We start from the raw sequence: 21,833 nt of genomic DNA on the forward strand, positions 1-21,833 counted from the left end.
GAATTTTCTCTCTCTCCCTCTCTCTCTGCCCCTCCCTCATTTGTGTGCTCTCTATTCATCTCTCAAAATAAATAAGTAAACTTTAAAAATGTAAAACAAAGAGTCAGATGCTTAACTGATTGAGCCATCCAAGCACCCTTCAAAGACGCTCTTAAGGGGCACCTGAGTGGCTCAGTCAGTTGAGCGTCTGACTTCAGTTTAGGTCATGATCATGGGGTCCATGAGTTTGAGCCCCGCATAGGGCTCTGTGCTGACAGTTCAGAGTCTGGAGCCTACTTCAGATTCTCTGTCTCCCTCTCTCTCTGCCCCTCCTCAACTCACACTCTGTCTTTGTCTCTCAGAAATGAATAAACATTATAAATTTTTTAAGCTGCTCTTAATAAATGTGGCATATCTGGAATCTTCCCATAGTTAAAGAAGGTATTGTACATATCCTCATTCATTAGAAAACCAATCATGATCAAACATGGTTTCAACTACTAGAATTAGAATCCTCCCAAATAACTCCTCCAAAGTTCTAATTGGCCTAGCCCTAAAGATTCCTGGAGAAGTTTCTAGCTCCCAGTAAATCTTCTAAGGGATTTTGCTACACGTTTTTTTTTATTTTCTCTTAATAACTCTTAATACCTCATTGATACATTTCATACAGGAAAACTAACTAATACAAAATACTTTATGCTAAAGTCCCTCTATCCTTAACCAGGATACGGTGTCTGACACCTTGTAGGCTCTCACTTAATATCTGCTGAAAAAATGAGCAAATTCAGAAATTCCTAATGCGACAAAATATTTCAAAGTGTGACAAAAGAGCAACTGATGAAGCTAATGAGAGCTCAGTTTCTTGTTCTCTAGTAGAGAGCTTGGCCAATTTTTTTTCTTTATTATAAAGGGGCAAATAGTGAATATTTTAAGTTTTGTAGACCATAAGATCTTTGTCACAACTATCCCATTCTGCTATTATAACACAAAAGGAGGGGTGTGCCTTGGTGGCTCATTCAGTAAAAAGTCCAACTCTTTATTTCGGCTCAGGTCATAACCCCAGGGTCAATGGGATCGAGCCCTGCAGCTCTGCATTGGGCTCTGTGCTGAGTATAGAGCCTGCTTAAGATTCTCTCTCTCTCTCTGTCCTTCTCTCCAGTTCCTGTGCTCTCTCTCTCTCTCAAATAAAAAAAAAATTAACACAAAAGAAGCCGTAGAAATACATAAACAAATGGGCATGACTGTGTGCCAATAAAACTTTATTTATGGGTGCTGAAATTTGAAATTCATATAATTTTTGTGTAAAAAATATTATCCTGCTTTTGATGTTTTTTTTTTCAATCACTTAGAAATGCTACAACCATTCTTAGATCTCAGGCTGTTCAAAATAAAGTGGCAAGTCAGATTAGGCCTGTAGGCCATCATTTGCCTGCTCTTCTAATTGTTTCAATATGTATCTCTTTTCTACCTTTGTCGACTGAGGCTCTATGAAGAGAGGGGCTCTGCTCTAGGTTTTCTTTATATTCCCCTGGTGCTTAATAACATGTGGGACACATAGTAGGTACTCAGTACATACTTTTTCACTGATTGATATGGAGAAGCTTGGGGGAAATCCCTGATCTATAGTTTGTCAGCCATGTTTTTAAAAATGCATAATGTGGATTTATATCCATTGCAAGTATTTGGTGTTTGGAGATGAATAAATTTCTATGGCAATGGGTAGGAGCATTATCTAACTGAAAATAAATCTGCCTACATGATGGATTTCATAATTATAGTAACACAGTGCTTTATACTTCCCAAAGCACATTTGCATATATTGTCTTATTTGATCCTCACAAGGATACTGTGAGTGTAGGCAATATTATCTGTATATTACAGATGAGGAAACAGGCTTCCAAAGGTTAAGATTTGACTGAGGACACATGGAAAGTTTATTCATTCCTCAATTCATTCTTTCAACGAGGCCTTGAGAGGCTGCTCTATGCAAGCAATTCGATCAGGGTGAACCCAAGCCCAGTGACTCCTTGAGTGATGTTAAGAAGCAATCCAGAAAATAGAAATGTGGTTTGGAAAGTTAAAAGTAAACTCCTGACAAGGGAAGCAGATGGAGACAGACAAGTAGATTTCCCCATGCCCACAATGCAAGAAGACACACCTCTCTCTTCTGCCCAGGCTCAGAAATGGAAGCCCAGATTGGCTTAGCCCTGGTTGTTCCTGAAAACTGCAGGTGAGCTCAGCAAACCAGACTTCTCACCACCATCCAATTGCTTCTGTCCTCCACAAGGAATATAGGTTCCCTTACTCTCCAAATGAAAGATACATGCAGGCCAAACAATCCATGACTCCTTGACAGAAGGGCTCAATTTACACTTCTGGAAACCCCCAGAAAAGGTGATGAACAGTTCAATGAGCTTCAAGGACTACCACATCTACTGTGAATGGTGCTCCCAGAATTGTGCAGTGTAGGACCTATACAGCTGAATGCAGGAGCCCTTCAAGGACCTCTTCAGAAGCAGAAGAAGCTGAAGGAAACAAGTGGAAGAGAAACATGGGCAGACAGAGGCCTGGCCAAGTGCCTAGTGGGACCTCTTTGTCACAATATTGGAGCCTGATCGGCAGGCTCTGCGTCTGCACTTTTGCAGGTACCTTTCTTCACATAGGAGCAAACTTGTTGCTTATTGTGAAATCCCACTCAGCGTACTCCCCAGAGAGACAGTGCACTGTGGTGGTTAAGAGCTTGGGTCCTAGCATCAACCCAACCGAGATCTGAATTGTGGCCTACCACTTTCTAGCTGTATGTCCTTAGACATGTTTCTTCACTTTGGTGAGCCTTATTTATAATGAAATATTAATAGAATCTACCTCAGTAAGCTGCGCTGAAGACCAAACAAGACATGCTTGAGGGGTGCATGGGTAGTCCAGTCAGTTAGGTGTCTGACTTCAGCTCAAATCACCATCTCGCAGCTCACAAGTTTGAGCCCTGCCTCGGGCTCTGTGCTGACAGCTCAGAGCCTGGAGCCTACTTCAGATTCTGTGTCTCCTTCTCTCTGTCTCTGCCCCTCCCTCACTTTCTCTCTCTCTCTCCCTCTCTCTCTTTCCCTCTCTCAAAAATAAATGAACAAAAATTTAACAAAAAAGATGATATACTTGAAAAATATATATTACTGATGTTCCTTTCACTTACATATCTGTGTTTGATCTTCAGTGAATTCCTTCTACAAAAATCTATTGTTCACCCACTTTGGACAAACGCTCTAGGAATAAGACTAAGATCCCTAACCTCAATGGGCTTTCCTTCCAGTGGGGAGCATAAGAGTAAGTAAATAGGGACAAATCTAATAAGTGATCTGTGAGGATTGGTATGAGAGGACACAGCAGGGTGCTTTGAGGTAGAGGACCAGAGAAGCCCACTCTAAGTTGGTTTTAGATTTTAAATTTTTAAATTTTTTAACGTTTAAAATTTTTTAAATTTCTAATGTTTTTATTTTATTTTTGAGAGAGAGAGAGACAGAGCACAATCAGGGGATGGGCAGAGAAAGAGGGAGAGAGAGAATTCAAAGTAAGCTCAGGCTTCATGCTCTCAGCACAGAGCCCAACTCAGGGCTTGAACTCACAAACTATGAGATCATGACCTGAGCTGAAGTCAGAAGCTCTACTGACTGAGCCACCCAGGTGCCCCTAGGGCACATCTCTTTGGGAAGGTGATATTTTAGCTGAGAATTGACAGATGAGAATAAGCCAGCTCTATTTCCTGACTAGGAAAGAAAAACAAAAACAGAAAAAAAAATTTCCCAAACCCCTCCTCTTTTACCCTTGCCGGCTTTGGCTCAGGTCATGATCTCGTGGTTCATGTGTTCAAGCCCCACATCAGTCTCTGAGCCTGTTTCAGATCCTCTGTCCCCCTCTCGCTGTCCTTCCCTTCTTCCACTTGTACTCTCCCCCAAATAAGTAAATAGGTAAACAAACAAATAAAGAGAAGAAGAAACTAATCAAAACTGGCAAGATGACAACAGAGGAGGTAGTAAAGGACTGCAATCCCACTAGTTGATTTCACAAGAACTTACTGAAGAGCATAAAACCTCCCAAATGTCATTCTGAACCTCAGAAGGTAGATGGTTTCTTTGAAGGCAGCAGAGTGGGTCAGAGGTGGATCACGGAAGAGGGATTTCTGGTGATCCAGAGCTCTCACCAATATATTGGCCACTTTTCCTGCCATGAATGAGAGAGAGAAAAATAAGGACACTCCATTGTTTGTGACCTGTATTGTTTTGCACTTGTGCACTTGTGTTCCATATACTAAATGGTCTCTAAATAAAACCTAGCGATGCTTGTGAGGACCTTGCAGGAAGGGCCCTTTTAGAAGATGGGAAGTAGACCCTTCTGGAACCTCAGGGACCTAATGCAACAGACCAATTTGCTGTTGTCTGTTTTTCTGCCACTTTTATATATTTTGTAAGTTTATTTATTTATTTTGAGAGAGAGAGAGAGAGAACACAAGTGTGGGAGGGGTAGAGAGAGAGGGGGAGATAATCCCAAGTAGGCTGGTGCTGTCAGCACAAAGCCTGATACAGAGCTCAAACTCACAAATCATGAGATCATGACCTGAGCTGAAGTCAGACCCTTAACCAACTGAGCCACCCAGGCGCCACTCTCCATTATTGTCCTCAGTACAGGCAGCCAGCTACCTTCTCATCAGGCAACATGCAGGGACCTTGAGACTACTATGCTAAGTGAAATAAGTCAGGAAGAGAAAGACAAATATCATATGATCTCACTTCTATGTGGAATCTTAAAGATTAAACTAAAAAAAATAATTCATAGAAAAAGAGATCTGATTTGTGGTCACGGGAGGGAAATTGGAGGAAGGTGGTCAAAAAGCACAAACTTCCATTTGAAAGATAAGTACTGGGGATGTAACACGAGAACTATAGTTAATACTACTAAATGGTACATACTGAAAAAGATAGTAGATCCTACAAGTTCTTATCACAAGGGAAAAACATTTTTTCTTTTTTTGTATCTATATGAGGATATTAATTAAACATATGGTGGTAAGTATACATAAGTGAAGTCATTGTGTTGTACACCTTAATCTTATATGGTGCTAGGGGCACCTGGGTGGCTTAGTTGATTGACTGACTCTTCATTTTGGCTCAGGTCATGATCTCACGGAACTGAGATTGAGCCCTACCAGCAGGGTGATGGGCTGTGGAGCCTGCTTGAAATTCTCTCTGTTCTTCCTCCCATCCCAGTGAACTCTCTCTCTCAAAAAAAAAAAAAAAAAAAAAAAAAAAAAAAAAAAAAAAGAAAGAAAGAAAAACAGAAAAAGATCTTATACAGTGCTCCATGCCAATTATATCTCAATAAAACCAAAAGTAAAATAAGAAATTTTACAGTGTTAAACAGGGGTGCCTGGGTGGCTCAGTCAGTTAAGCATCTGACTTCAGCTCAGATCATGATTTAACGGTTTGTGAGTTTGGGCCCCGAGTCTCACTCTGTGCTGACAGTGAGGCCCCTGCCTGGTTGGGATTCTCCCTCTCTGTCAAAATAAATAAATAAACTTTTTAAAATTAATAAAAATAAAATAATTAAAAAATTAAAAAATAAAAATTCTTCAGTGTTAAATAAGCACTATCAACCTCCCCCACCCTGTCCCCCCAATAAAGAAAAACCAGAGAGTACCACCAAATATCCTCCCCGCCATCATTCATCTCTTTGGCTGTGTTGTGCATACATTAAGAAGGGTTGAGGAGACTATCAGTTATTAATTCTGCCTCTGTCCCTCCTTCCCCCACCCTGTATTCCTTCCGTAGTAGCCTGATAAGCCAGCTTTATGCATAACGCTGGGTGGCCTAATGACATTATCTTTGGGGGTGTACAAACTATGCCTACTTCCTACTGTCCCGTCAACACAGGGATGGAAGGAGGGGTGGCCATGGGAAGATGGGGACAAATAGGGATGAGGCAGAGATGCTGGTCTGCTACTGTGGCTTACTGAATACATCTGAGCTAGCAGGTAGAATCCGAGAATCAGTGTTTCCCAAAGTATGGTCGACAACTACCTGCATCAAGATGATCCAAGTAAGTTGTTAAATAACGTAGATTCTCAAGTCTCCCATTCCCAAAGCATTGGTTTTTTTGTAGGTCTGAAGTAGGGTCCAGGAATCCGCATTTTGGCAAGCACCCCAGCCAAGTCTAATATTCACTGAAGTTTGAGAACCACTGATGGCAACAAATCCTGAGTAGTTCATTTGACTCCAATGGCTGTACTCAGGCTTTCCTCACTTTTCATAGTGTTGCCTCTTTCTGGAAAGTTCTTTCCCTCACCTCTGCCTGGAGAAACCCTGCCAGTCTCTCAAGGCCCAGCTCAAATAAATTCTTTTATAGGGCCTTCCCTGATTTCTGGTCCCCATCTGCAAACAGCTGGAACCACTCTTGAAACATTGAGGCAGGATAGTGGTTGCTCTCAGTAATGGAAGGTGAGATGATTTGGAGCATGAGAATGAAGCTAGACCATGGGTTCTGAGGTTTAGCCCCTGAATTTGTGCAATAAAGCTGAGGCTGGTACAGGGTTGGGAGCTGCATAACCAGTATAAAGGTAACATACACCAAGTCCCTGAATGGTCAAAGCAGTAATTCCAATCACTTAGCAACATAATTGGGAAGAGGGATTCACAGTTGTTTCATGCCTTGGTAGGGGTGGGGGTGGGAAGGGACAGACACAGTGACTGCGTACTATACAACTACATATGTTCAGTAGAGAGAAGGACCAGTTTGCAACACCCCCTCCTGCAGTTTGACAAGGTTAATTGGGCTATTCAGGGGGCATCACTACTAGGGTGCAAGGTATGTTGGGGACAATGGATGGGAAGTGACCTGGCACTGGATGAAGGGTTCTTTTTTATGCCCTGGTGTTCTGTAGCTGAGTTTGTGCACTTGACCTACAGGGCTCTAAATTAGATAAACCAGTATCAAAGTCATTCCCAGCAGGCCCCAGAATGATTCAAACAGGACATTCTAACTACCTAGCAACCTTGCAGAAGAGAGGAGGACCATTGTCTTTAGTGACAGGGACTTGACTCCCCTCTAGACCACTACACATGTGTAATAAGCTGGAGGTGATGGCATGGGAAGGAATGGTGATACTGAGGGGACTATCTCTACTTCAGGGCTTCCAAGAGACCTGTACTACCTCCATATTCTGAAGATTTCTGTATATATTTTTAAATTTTTTTATTTGTTTTTGAGAAGAGGTGCAGATTGAGAGAGAGAGGGAGACAGAGAACCCCAAGCAGGCTCTGTGTGCAGAGCTTGGCCCAGGGCACAAACACATGAACCGTTAGATCATGATCTGAGCCAAAGTCAGATGCTCAACTGACTGAGCCACCAAGGCGCCCCTATTTTTTAAATGAATTAAATAAAACAGAGATGGAGTTGCAAAAACTACGATATATTTTAAATGCTTACATCTTTTTTTAAAATTGCATTTTTAGCCCAGAGGCACAACTACAATACAATGTATAACATTGGGTGAGGTCCAGAAATCTGCATTTTTAACAAATGCCCCATATGCACACCAACATTTGAGAAGCATGCCCTGAATTCTACCAGAAGGAGAAAGTATTCCAAATGAGGTAAACTTCCCTTGAAATGCCAGGGAAGTGAATTCTCTCACCTCGGTTTGGGGTGTGTGTGCCGCAGCAATTTGTGTTGCTTTTCCATCATAGAGAATCAGAGCTGGACTTATGCCCAAATGAAGTAAGCAGCTATGAGTTAATGTGAAAAATGTCAAAATATCCCCTTACCCAAAATAACCCTCTGACAAGCCTGCCATTGGGCCCAAGATTCCCAAGAGTAGCTTTTCTCCTTAAAGGTTATTATTAGCTCCACTCTGCTGTGTCGATGCCTGCCCCTCTCCCTTTGCATTATGTTATAAAGCTTTCCAAATGCTAAGGCAAGATGGTTGCTGGCAGGAGATCTAAGGGAGTGCATAAGAATTTGTTAAAGCTGGTAAGAAATTGGCCTTGTAGCTTGATTGCAAGGAAGAGAACCTTGAGCTTAGATTTGTTGAAAAATGTGAAATTGAACAGACGTGTTCATTTGACTTAGCCGTGGCCATGTGCTCAGAATCAGAGGTTGTCAACAGCATTTGAGGGTACCCAGTACCTTACACTGTGACAGTGAAAGGAGATAAAATAAATAGAAGCCCAGGCCTGCTCCACAGGACCTAACAATCTCAAAGGCAATGCAGGGCATGCACATGAACTAGAACACATACGTATATCTATGTGTCATTAAGAGCACATTGTGGTACCACAAAAGTCCCAAAATTTTTAGAAAGTATGGAAGAGGAAGGACCACTGCCTATGGTTGTGTAGGTATATCTTACACAAAGAACCCCACCAGGGGCAGTTGAGTAGAAAGGATAGGGCAGAGAGTAGGAGAATGCATCACCACCAACCACTGAAAATAGGCAAAGAAAAAGCCAGTGTGTGATATGTACATCACGTAAGGTGAAAGGCTAGCCCCATGCAGATGTATAAAAATCTTCGGGGCATCATACATTTAGGGATGTTTTAGACAAATACAACTACAAAAACCAATCTATAATCTTGCTAATCACATTAGATCAAGGATTGAAAATAAAACAGATTTCTACGTGCCAAATCATCTTTTTGTCCATATCGTTCACTGCTACAATCTTAACACTTAGCATCTATATATATTTGACAAATGCATGAATGAATGAATGAATGAATGAATGAATTTGTACTTACTAATCACTTTGTAGCTCACACTGTTTAATCCTGCCATGTGGTCTATTATTTCCAGAGCTTTGGGATCCAGGTGTTAATTCTGTACACTAATTACATTCGGTGTGATAGTCCCACCACCACTACTGGACAGTCACTGCTCTATACCCAGCACCTAGAAGAGTGCCTGGGATATAGTAGTTAGTTGTTCAACATAGGAATCAAAGAATGGAGATTAGGTGGGTTATGAATTGATACATGACAAATGAATGGAAAGGGACTATTCACACAATAATTTGCGGTAACCTCTCTGCTAAGTTACATGGTAATTCCCAACCTGAGCTCACCTGAGCAGTAGGGGGATGGAATGGTAGCAACTGGGGTCCTTGAGCTGTTTTCAAAATCCTCTGCCAAAATCATATCCTCCACCTAAGTAGAGTGGGGACAAAAAGCGACGTCAGAAAGACTTCTAAGCTCAAAAAGGTGCCTATGGTTTGTGACTTTGCCCACTGTATGACTCTATTACTTTGTTGAGATCAAATGCTTTTTGTCCCTCAGAATTTTAGACAACTATTTTTTTTTAAAAAAAAAAAAGGACATTACTTCTTAGTGTTTAAAACTCACACAAACAAAAAGCTTACCTCACCCAGGGGTTAAAAAAAACCAGCATTTCCAGATACCAGGATATCTAGGCAAGTTTGAAAATGTGAATCAGTTCATCTTAAACAATACTTATTGAATAGGTACTTCATTTCCAGAACTATGGAAACCTTCCATCGATGAAAGACTGGCTTTTGGGGGCCATCAAAGGATAAAATGAAATTCAAGGTTTGTTTCTGGTGTTATTGGCTCAGAAATTAGTGGAAGGAACCAACAATAATATAGATCTTAACTACATAGCAGGCCTAGGCATTTTACATTGATTTCTTTTTTTGTTATTTGTTTTTGAGAGAGAGAGAGAGAGCAAGCAGGGGAGGGGGAAAGAGAGGGGGAGACACAGAATCCAAAGCAGGCTCCAGGCTCTGAGCTGACAGCACAGAGACTGACAAAGGGCTTGAACTCAGAAACTGTGACTTCACAACCTGAACCAAAGTCAGACATTTAACCGACTGAACCACCCAGGCGCCCCTTTACATTGATTTCTACAGCAATTCAGGTTGGTAGATATTTTCCTCGACTTTAACATTTGAGAAAACCATCAGTCAGAGACTGGGATTGACAGGTCTGAAGTCACACAACTAATAAATAGCAGAACAGTATTTTAAAAAAAATTTTTAATGTTTTATTTATTTCTGAGGGAGAGAGAGAGACAGCGCGAGCAGAGAAGGGTCAGAGAGGGAGGGAGACCCAGAATCCGAAACAGCCTCCAGGCTCTGAGCTGTCAGCACAGAGCCCAACGTGGGGCTCGAACCCATGAACTGTGAGATCACGACCTGAGCTGAAGTCGGACGCTTAACTGACTGAGCCACCCAGGTGCCCCACAGAACAGTATTTTAAACACTGGTCTGCTGAACTCCAAAACCCCTGCTTTTTCCACAATGGCAGACTACCCCTCATGACTTAATGCTGCCCTTACCCCCATCTTCCTCTGCATGCCAACTTGCCTACACCACCATTGTCTCTAAATGCAGGATTCCAGGGCAGTGATAGTTACTAGAGCGATAATTGTGTGTGTGTGTGTGTCTGTGTGTGCAATTTACATATTGAAGCTCTCATCAAGGAACTTCAAGTGTTTTTCAGCACACTTTCTAATGAGTTTGGAGGGAAAAAATCTATATATTATTTTGTATTTTGGGGGGGGTTGACATCTAGATATGTCATCATAAGTTTAAACAATTGCAAATGATATAATTTCAGGAATATGGTAAATATTGATATTTAAAATAAAACTATCCAGGGGCACCTGGATGGCTCAGCTGGTTGGTTAGGTGTGCAACTCTTGAGCTTAGCTCAGGTTTTGATCTCAAAGGCTTGATCTCAGAGTTGTGAGTTTGGGCCCTGATTTGGGCTGTGCACTGGGCATGAAGCCTACTGAAATAAATAAAAAATAAAATAAAATAAAATAAAATAAAATAAAATAAAATAAAATAAAAAATAAAACTATCTAGTCACTCATTTAAATATATCCAATGGAATCTGAATGCCACAGTGATTTGTTACTCCTAAACATGTATTTACAAATTAAGTTGCTAAAATGTTTAAGGGCAGAAAGTTTACATCATTCTCTTTTTCCTTGGATTCTTCTTTCTATTCATATCCCCACATGCTTTTATCCTTTTATAAAATTTTTGTTTTAAATATTTTATGACTATTGATCACCCTACAATATTTCTTCATAACAAAAATATAAATTAAATTTTAGTTTTTTACTTCTTGCAGTCAGAAGATAATAAATGTTAAAACATTTCTTTTTTTAATATAGTTTATTTTCAAGTTGGCTTCCATGTAACACCCAGTGCTCATTCCAACAAGTGCCCTCCTCCATGCCCATCACTCATTTTCCCCTAAAACATTTTTTTTAAGTTTATTTTTTTGAAAGAGATAGAGAGCAAGCGGGGGAGGGAAGAGAGAGAGAGAGAGAGACAGAGGAGTGGGCTCCATGCTGCCAACTCAGAGCCCAATATGGGGCTCTAACTCACAAACCTCAAGATTATGACCTGAGCTGAAACTAAGAGTTAGACACTTAACTGACTGAGCCACCTAGGCATCTCTAAAACATTTCTTTTGAATTTAGTTATGGTTCAATGGTTAGCAGTCCAAAACACCTCAATGAGCACAAATATAATACAAATTTTTGTAAATAACTTTAAGACCTAAAAATACATTTTTATTGGAAATGTATTTCTTAAATATGTGAGTAGGGGTTTCATCCAACTAGTTATTATGTCTGTAGAATATTAAGGAATATTTAGGAACAAAATTCAGCATCAACTGTATTTTTATATTTTTATGAAAGTAAGTGCTAAGAAACCTTTTCATATCAATAAGTATATGTGAATGGTCAGTTTTATTATGCCATTGTCACCCAACTTTCTTGAACTGTGAGTTACATGCAAAAAGGTCACATACTTATTTTTTGTAAAATAATATTTTAATAATCTATCATCTGACAACTTGATTAGGTTCCCCTTATATTTTACAGAAAGCAAAGATTTATAAACCACATGACTTAGAAAGGGATTTGTTACTCAAGATTACAGCTATTAAATTTCTCCATTTCTGGGAAGTAATACTGTGGTAAAGAAGCCTCTGGGATGGCCTCCCACTGATCCCTACTTCCTGCCATTTGAACCCTTTACAGTGTGTTCTGCTTGAGTGTGGGCTAGATCTAGGGACTCAATTCTAACAAATAGAATATGATAAAAGTGAAGTCACTTCAGAGATTATGTTACATGAAGACCATGGCTTTTCTCATTCTCTACCCGAGTGAAGCCGGCTACCATGTTATGAGCTGTCTTAAGGAGAAGCCCATATGGCAAGGAGTTGAGGAAGGTCTTCAGCCAATACTCAGCAAGGGACTAAGATACTCAGTCCAACAGTGATAAATTTCACTTCATCCAAATTAATACAGTTTGCTCTATGAAAAACACTGTTAAGAGTATGAAAAGATATTGCAGACTGGGAGAAAATATTTGCAAGTCACATTCCTGACAAAGAGCTTGTATCCAGAACACAGACATACCTTATTTTATTGTGCTTTGAAGATACTGCTTTTTACAAATTTAAGATTTATGGCAACCTTGCATCGAGCAAGTCCATTGGCTCCACTTTTCCAGCAGCATTTGCTCACTTTTTGTCTGTCTCACATGTTGGTAATTCTCACAATATTTCAAATATATTCATTGTTATTATATTTTTTATGGTGATCTGTGATCAGTGATCTCATTTTTGAGAGAGACAGAGAGAAAAAGAGAGTCCCAAGCAGGGTAGAGATCAGTACCGTGAGAGCAGACCTGAGCCGAAACCAAGAGTCAGAATCTCAACCTACTGAGTCACCCAGGCGCCCTGATGGTTTCCATTTTTTAGCAATTAAGTACTTTGTAACTAAATTATGCACATTGTTTTTTTCTAACATAATGACATTGGACACTTAAAAGATGACGGTATAGGGGCGCCTTGGTGGCTCAGTCAGTTAAACGTCCAACTTCAATTCAGGTCACAATCCCGCAGTTTGTCAGTTCCAGCTCTGCATCTGGCTCTGTGCTGACAGCTCAGAGCCTGGAGCCTGCTTCAGATTCTGTGTCTCCCTCTCTCTCTGTCTCTCCCCCACCCATGCTCTGTCTTTCTCTCAAAACTAAATAAACATTAAAATTTTTTTTCAAAGATGACGGTATAGTGTAAACATAACTTTTATATGCACTATGAAACCAAAAAATTCATTTGACTCTATTGCAATATTAGCTTTATTGTGATGGTCTGGAACCAAAACCACAATATCTCCAAGATATACCTATACATTTAAGAAACTGTCAAAATTCACCTGTAAGAAAACAATGCAATAAAAATGGACAAAGGGTCTGCACAGATGCTTCACCAAAGAGGATATATAGATATCAAATAAGATATGAAAAGATGCTCGACATCATTTGCTATTTGGGAAGTGCATCTTAAAACCATAATGAGATCCAATTAGATCTGTTAGAATGGAGCAACTTTCAAAACCTGACATACGGTTTGTCATGATGTATGAAAGGGTTGAATCATTATATTGTACACCTGAAACTAATATAACACTGTATGTTAACAAGCTGGAATTAAAACAAAAACCTAATAAAAAGAATAAAAACCTGACAAGTGCTAAGGAAGTCACAGAGCAAGTGGTGGGAGTGAAAAGTCGCACAGCCACTCAGGAAGACAGTCCGGCAGTTGATTATAAAGTTAAATGTTCACTTACCACATGACTCAGCAATACCACCCTAGCTAGTTAAGCTAGATAGGTTAAACTTATCTTCAACAAAAACCTGTGCATGAATGTTCAAAGCAGCTTTATTCATAATTGCTAATACTGGAAACAACCCAAAAGTTCTTCAAGAAGTGAATGAAGAAACTGTAGTACATCCACATAATGGAAAACCACTCAGCACTAAAATGGAACATAGATGAATCTCAAAGCCAGTCTCAAAAGGTTATCTACTCTATGATTCCATTTATCTGGTATTTTGTTTTTTTTTTAAATTTTTTAAGTTTATATGTTTTGTTGAGAGAGTGAGAGCAGGGAAGGGGCAGAGAGACAGGGAGAAAGAATCCCAGACAGGATCTGTGGTGTCAGCACATAGCCCAACGCAGGGCTTGATCCCATGAACCAAACTATGAGACGATGACCTGAGCTGAAATCAAGAGTTGGACGCTCAACTGACTGAGCCACCCAGGGGCTCCTAAAGATTATTTATTTTGAGAGAAAGAGAGAGAGAGAAAGAGAGAGAGAGAGAGGAGAGAGAATGAATATGAGCAGGGGAGGGGCAGATAGGGAGAGAAAGAGTTCCAAGCAGGCTGTGCACTGTCAGTTCAGAGCCTGATGTGGGGCTTGAACTCAGGAACTGTGAGATCATGACCTGAGCTGAAATCAAGAGTCAGTCTCTCAACCGAGCGAAACACCCAGATGCCGCCCACCCCCCATTGTTGGATACTTACGCTATGGCAGTTGTTTTGCTAAGACAAGCTACAGCGCTGTAGGGAACAACCCAGCACATACATCTTTTTGCAAGTATAGTGATAAGATAAATGTCTAAAGGTAGGATTACCAAGTCCTAGCGTGTGTATAATTTGAATTTTTATATCTACTGACAGATTGTCCTCTATAGAAGCAGGTAGAACTTTTAGAATGAGTCATGTGTGCATTCTGCAGTTTCCCATCCCAAACTTTTGAATTCTCTCTTTCATAGGATCATGCCGATATTGAGTGGAAGTTTGCAAGGACAAAGCTCTGGATGAGTTACTTCGATGAAGGTGGCACCTTGCCACCTCCTTTCAATATCATCCCCAGCCCCAAGTCATTTCTCTACCTTGGTAACTGGTTCAACAACACCTTCTGCCCCAAAAGAGACCCTGATGGGAGACGGAGAAGGCACAACTTGAGAAGCTTCACAGTAAGGCCTTTTAAAATTATGTTTTTTGGGGGGAGGCTCCTAGGTGGCTCAGTCGGTTGAGCATCAAAGTTTGGCTCAGGTCATGATCTCACAGTTTATGAGGTCAAGCCCCGTGTCGGGCTCTGTGCTGACAGCTCAGAGCCTGGAGCCTGCCTCAGATTCTGTGTCTCCCTCTCTCTCTGCCTCTCCCACACTTGCACTATCTCTCTCAATCTAAAAAAAACAATAAAAAACATTTAAAAAATAAAATTATGTTTCTTTTTAAACAGAACTGTTTTCTATCCCCCCCCAACCATTAGTGACAGTCCCTATATTAAACATCATAAAATCAATTTAACCTCCTAATGCTCGGAGGTTTGTCAAGCAGGAGCTCCTGTGTTATTCTCCAGTCCTAATATTTAGAAATACATTTGAGTGGATGGATTGCTGGGAGACCACTGATGTGAGCTCTCTGTCCATTTTCAATTACAGGAACGCCATGCTGACAGCCTGATACAGAATCAACATTATCAGGTAAAGCTCATCCCAGGGACTAAGCACAATAGTTCTTGACCATTTCTGTGACTCTGAACAAGTCATTTAACCTCAGCGAGCCTCAGTTTCCTCATCTGTGAAATGGGGGTGAACACAACTCACAGTGTTGTTGTGAGAATTGAGTGGTGAGCATATATGTATGATTAAGTGTGCATGTGCATGCATGCCTGTGTGTATGTGTGGCCTGGCACAGTGCCTGCTACGTTGCATCACCATTACTAATAAAAAACGGAGTGACCAGGTGTGTGCCATCCCCAGGAGGCTAAGTGAAAACAGGCCATCCCTGTGAAGGAGAAGTGTACATTGACTTTAAGAAAAATATCTGGACTGAGGTGGCTGGCTGGTTCAGTCAGTAGAGCACATGACTCTTAATCTCAGGGTTGTGAGTTTGAGCCCCATGTTGGGCATAGAGCCTACTAAATAAGTAAATAAATAAATATCTGGATTATATAATTAGTGGGCATTGAAATCAGTAGACTTTGTGACACTGAAGAATATCTTCTTCAATTTTATAAAAGGAAGAACTTTTATCCTACTGGGAGGGTTAAAGTTTAATACAGTTTGAAAGAGGAAGGGTATTGACCATGACCATTCAAGGATTATTCCATTCTCATTATTCTATAAATGTGGATCTGTGTTTGCTTTATGAGTGGGCAGAAATTTTTCTCTTTGGGTGAATCTGCTCTTATGGGCCCACTCTGCCACCAAATTTGGACACACAGTAATTCTTCATCTAGCCAATGGCCTTAATTGGGTTTTTGCGGAAAATGACTGGATCCTGGGAGAATGTTCTATTGCAAAGACAGTCTAAGCATATTTTATTTCTCAGATGTGTTTCTTACTTTACTGAGAGCCTGAGAAGAAAACTGAATGTCTCTTTATGTGTGTTTGTTGTTGTTGTTGTTGTTGTTGTTGTTGTTGTTAATTTCCAGGAAGTTATCAGGAATTTAGTCAAAAGATACGTTGCTGCTATGATAAGAAATTCCAAAACGAACGAGGGACTGACAGAAGAAAATTTTAAGGTGATTTAATCATAAAGTGGTTGAATTTCTCATTTCACATTTCTTAAACATTTTTTGAGCTTTACCATGTTTGAAGTTTTTGGTGATAATTTCAACCTCTTGTAACCCAGCAAAACCAGCTAGAATTTTTATTTTCTCTCAGAGTGGTCTGTCCCCCAGAAAGTGGAAAGATTTCACCAATGTCTCTTACCACAATCAGCTTTATGGATGAAAGACATTTGTCTTATTCTTTTAGTATTCTGGGTGCCTCTCAGTGTGGGAATTGAATTTGAATAATGTGGCAAGGATGTGTCATGAGGAGCAAGATAGCAAAAGGAACATGCCTGGAAATGTAAAGGCCTTCTTTAAAGATACAAGATGAAGACCAAACAATCCATTATTAAATCTAAGATTTTTTTTTTCATTTTTAAAAATGTTTATTCTTTTAGAGAGAGAGCACAAGCAGGGGAAGAGCAGAGAGAGAGAAACAGACAGACAGAATGTGAAGCAGGCTCCAGGCTCTGAGCTGTCAGCACAGAGCCTGATGTGGGGCTCGAACCCATAAACCACGAGATCATGACCTGAGCCAAAGTCAAACACTTAACCGACTGAGCCACCCAGGTGCCCCTTAGATCTCAGATTTAGCAAACCCTACCACTAAACATTAAAACTCTTCTAATACTGGCATGAGCCTAAAGCAGTGGTTCTCAATCAGGGACAATTTTGTTCTATAGGGCACATTTGCCAATGTCTGGAGACAGTTTTGGCTGTCACACTAGACGTGTGTGCCAGTGACATCTAGTGGGTGACCGAGATTGCTACTAAATGTCAAACAATGCACAGGACAGCCCCTTACAACGAAGGCTCTCACCATGGCAAGTGAATGAGGATCCTTACCTTAGAACACAGGTATATTTTCTAAGGAACATTAAAAGGCCATTATGCTAACCCATAGATGGAAGTCATCTAGTGAAGGCATGCTATATGCCAAGCAATCCACTGGGTGCTGGGGTACAGTGATGAGCAAGATGTAACCAGCCCCCACTCTTGTGGAGTGGCACACAGTAACAATAGGTGACTTTTACCCAAAGTCAGTGACAAGTTACTATATGGTTTTAAGCAGGAGAGTGAAATGTTCCAACTTAAGCTTCGAAAAGGTGGCTTTTAAAGGAAAAATCTAGGGGCGCCTGCGTGGCTCAGTCGGTTAAGCGTCTGACTTCAGCTCCAGTCATGATCTCACAGTTCTTCGGTTCGTGCCCCACATCAGGCTCCTCGCTGTCAGCATGGAGCCTGGGGCCTTCTTGGGACCCTGTGTCCCCCTGCCTCACTGCCCCTCCCGCACTTGCGTGTTCTCTCTCAAAAATAAACATTAAAGGAGCAATCTAGCATCTAGGCAGCCAGTTAGAGATAGAAGACATTTCCTAGGGACTTGAGTGGACAGGGACCCCTGTCCTCAAACAACAGTCTTTAACTGGACATGTTCCACTTCCCTAGTTTTATTCCTTGAGGTCCTAAAAGCTTTTTCCTCTTCTGCAGTCTTTCTATATGCAGAGAAAGCACAAGCAGAGGAAGAGCAGAGAGAGAGAGAGCGAGAGAGAGAGAGAGAGATATGCCTATGAGAGCTAGTGCCCTAATCGAATACCTTAATTGCTAGTTAACGCTGTGATAGGGACAAGTCTGTTGCTGTCCTCTTGATAAGGACCATCAGAAATCAGCTTAACTAATTGCACAACTTTGCCAACGGCCGCCCTGGCCCACAGAATTATTAATATGTTTTTCTTGTACTGGAATAATGTGAGATTTTTCTGGTAGTTTGTGTACTTTGTGATTTGCCATTAGGCAAAGCCTGGAACATTCCAAAGGACACCCAGTGAGCCTATTTTGAACAAAAAGCCAAGCTTCTTAACATAATGTATCTTCTCTCTTGTCCCAGGAGTTAAAGCAGGACATCTCCAGCTTTCGATACGAAGTACTCGACCTCTTAGGAAATAGGAAACACTCAAGGAGAAGCTTTTCCGCAAGCAGCACTGAACTGTCCCAGAGGGATGATACCAATGATGGAAGTGGTGGGGCTCGGGCCAAATCCAAAAGTGTCTCTTTCAATTTAGGCTGCAAGAAAAAGGCCTGCCATGTGCCACCTCTCATCAGAACCATGCCAAGAGTCGGTGGTGCCCAAGGGAAGTCAAAAGCCGAGTCATCAAGCAAACGCTCCTTCATGGGTCCTTCTCTCAAGAAACTCGGTCTCCTATTCTCCAAGTTTAATGGTCATATGGCTGAACCCAGTTCAGAGCCAATGTACACCATTTCGGATGGCATCGCTCAGCAGCATTATATGTGGCAGGACATCAGATATTCTCAGATGGAGAAAGGGAAAGCAGAGGCCTGTTCTCAAAGTGAAATTAACCTCAGTGAGGTAGAATTAGGTGAAGCCCGGGGCGCTGCTCAGAGTAGTGAATGCCCTCTAACCTGTTCCAGTTCTCTCCACTGTGCATCCAGCATCTGCTCCTCAAATTCTAAACTTTTAGACTCCTCAGAGGATGTATTTGAAACTTGGGGAGAGGCTTGCGACCTGCTCATGCACAAATGGGGTGATGGGCAGGAAGAACAAGTTACAACTCGGCTCTAAGTCAAACTCCTATCACCCATTCTGGAACTCAAGAGAAAATTTGTAATTTCCTTGCTCTCAGAGGTGACATAGCATATGATTCCCTCATTGCCCCTACCCACCCCACCAGCAACCCCCCCCACTGCCCCACCAGAAAGGAGAGTGAAACTCCTATTATTTTCACTGTCTTTTATAGCCACATTTTCCATTTTCTGTTCTTGTGATTATGATTATCATTATTGCTATTATTTGCCTTTTTATACCTATTAACAGTCCATTTCACAACGAACTGAAGGGGTGTTTGCCCCTAATCAGCAGAGGTGCAGTCGGGTGCTTAACCCTTTGGCTTTGCTTTTCTTACCCTTGCTTCCTTGAAGCTCCAGGTGCCACTTTGCTACTGTTGCTGCCGCTCGGATTCCTGACCTTCCTCAGGATCTCACAGCATTTCCCCACGACACTGAGGGAGATGCTCAGCAGTCCCCACCAGCTATCAAATAAGGCAAACCAACCTGCCTGTGTCCGTTGCCCTTCAGTGCTCCACGCTGCCCATTCCAGTTCAATGAACAGCATCAAAGGGAGACTGAACAGACTCCAAAGAATTGTCAGCTTGTGGTTTCTAGGTATAACTGGCCTTCTTGTTGTTTTTGTTTTAAACACTACAACTTCTTCTGATTGTGGGGGTTGTTGGCTTTTTTGGTTTCTTAAAGATATGTTAGTTGCCTAATGTGTGCCAATGAATATTTACCACGTAATATGTGTCATATCTAATAAGTTAGTGAAATCCTTTCTTGTGTTTGTGTATTTCAGTTCACTTACAACATTTTAAAATGTGATAGTATTGAGATTAGTATTTAGGATGTGTCCTGTTTTTAAAAACTTCTGCACTCTAACCAGTAGTCACTACATCTCATAGGTTGACAAGAATAATAATTAGCTGGTACATGTATAGGGTCCTATCTACTGTGGATAGTTTTAATCATCATTGCTATTGAAAGCATTTCTAAGGTAGAAGTCTGGGTTTGAAAATGTTTTCTGATCAGAAAAATAACCTCTTTTAAGGTGTCAAAATCTGAAAACAGCATCGTCATAAAAAAACAATGTTACATTTAGATAACCTGATTCAGGTTGCAGTTTGAATATTCATTGGGGGCAGTGAAATTGCATGTGTAAACTTATGTTAGATATATAAAATGACCCTAGTGAATTCATGGAACTGTAAGTGTGATCCAAATTTATTGTCTTCAAAGAAAGCAGCATTTATACATACAAATGATTTTCCACAGCTTAAGAATACTTCATCAGATTCCAAAGGTGCAGGTTAAAAAATGAAGTCCATAACGCATATGGTTATCATGTTGATCCAATAATCACTGAGAGAGAATCTGCTGACCAACGTGGGTTTTTTGTTTTTTGTTTTTTCTTTTTAATCTAACTTTAGCACAAAGTTATCCCTAACTTATACTCTAACATATGATCAAACAGCCCTAGGTCTTGGTCCTAGAGAGTAAATTAACAGTGTGTAGCTCAGAAAAATAAGAAGGATAGTTGTTGTTCTGTTCCTGTAAATTTCATCAGTACAGAAATTCATCTAAATTCATGTGTGTACTTCCTGGTAAAAGTAAGTAAAATGAAGCATTTTCAAACAATGCCTATATGTCTCCAAGAGAGTTTGTGACAGTGTAGTTTCTGTTATTTGAACGGATTCTCATTTCCAGCCCTAGCTTTGGTGACGGATAGTTAAAATATTCCACATGAACAAGAGGTTCACATGAACAAGAAGTAGGGAGGGGGGAACATGAAGAAGTGTTGAAGAATAAAGCTTAAATCCAAGGAAAAGTGATCAAGAGAACAAGACCCATATGGCAACGGACTGTCCCCAAGTAATTCTTTGATCATATCTCAAGTGATTATTTACTCAAATCCAACTTCTCTCCTGCTTCGACAAATGGGACTATCATAAATGGCTTTAACGTCATTAATAGGCTATTTTCCGGAAGGAAAGTTTTTTAAATTTACAGATTCAACTTTTGCAATTGTCAGATGTACTTTCAATAATAAATAGAACTTGGGCTACATCCCTAATTCATATTAATGGCACCCAAACCCAATACATGGCCTCACGTCATCAAAAGAAAAAGATATCTCTTTCTCACAAATGTATCTACTGACGATAATGTAGGTATAATTGTTCTGGCAGTTACTGTATCGATTTGTCAGAAAATGGGGTAGCCATACAGCCATGCTCCAAAATAGTCTTCTCTTAGTTAGGTTCTCAAGAGAGAATATGTAGAAATTATAGTAGCCAATCTTTACTACTGAAAAAAACCAGTGTCGTATTTCATGGGCAGTACATTTCTTTTCAGATCTTCTCAGGATTATCGTCTTTATGACTTGGCTTACAACTTCACTAGCTACCTTGAGGCCTGGTTACGATGGGGATTGAGGACAGCTGTTAAAGCTGAAGAGCAATTGCCCTAACTTTCATATTGGTGACATCAACATGTTTATTGACTCTAACTCAGAAAAATAGGAACTCTTAACATAGAAAGGAAGGAAAAGAGATTTGTGTTCACCTCTGGACCTCTGTAGATGCTGTAGACTGGCTACTATTAAGAAAGGTATTTCAAATACAGTGCTTAAATATGTCATCTGACCCCAGAGAAGGTAAGCCGAGAGTAAATTTATAAATACAGAAAATTAGAGCTAAGACAGAATCTTAAAGAGAACCTACTCTATTCCAACCTCTATTCCGACCTCTTATTTTATAAATAGAAAAAAAAAAAAAAAAAGGCCCAGAGAAGAATAGTGGCTTGTTCAAGGTCACAGAGCCAGTCAATAAACCCAAACCTTCTAAATTACAGAAACAAGACAT

The 21,833-nt window shown here is 40.6% G+C and overlaps 1 protein-coding gene across 1 annotated transcript in view; it reads left to right on the forward strand.

Moving 5' to 3' along the window:
• Positions 1–18,982, forward strand: part of TRPC5 (transient receptor potential cation channel subfamily C member 5) — a 142,066-nt gene extending 123,084 nt beyond the window's left edge. Inside the window, exons 7-10 of the mRNA XM_039247425.1 lie at positions 14,618–14,821; positions 15,293–15,334; positions 16,288–16,377; positions 18,290–18,982. Of these exons, the coding sequence (XP_039103356.1) occupies positions 14,618–14,821; positions 15,293–15,334; positions 16,288–16,377; positions 18,290–18,982 (1,029 nt within the window). The remainder of the gene's footprint in view (positions 1–14,617; positions 14,822–15,292; positions 15,335–16,287; positions 16,378–18,289) is intronic.
• The last annotated feature ends 2,851 nt before the right edge of the window (positions 18,983–21,833 follow it).

This window comes from Hyaena hyaena, unplaced genomic scaffold, assembly GCF_003009895.1.
Source record: "Hyaena hyaena isolate Hyena2069 unplaced genomic scaffold, ASM300989v1 scaffold_297, whole genome shotgun sequence".
NCBI lineage: Eukaryota > Metazoa > Chordata > Mammalia > Carnivora > Hyaenidae > Hyaena > Hyaena hyaena.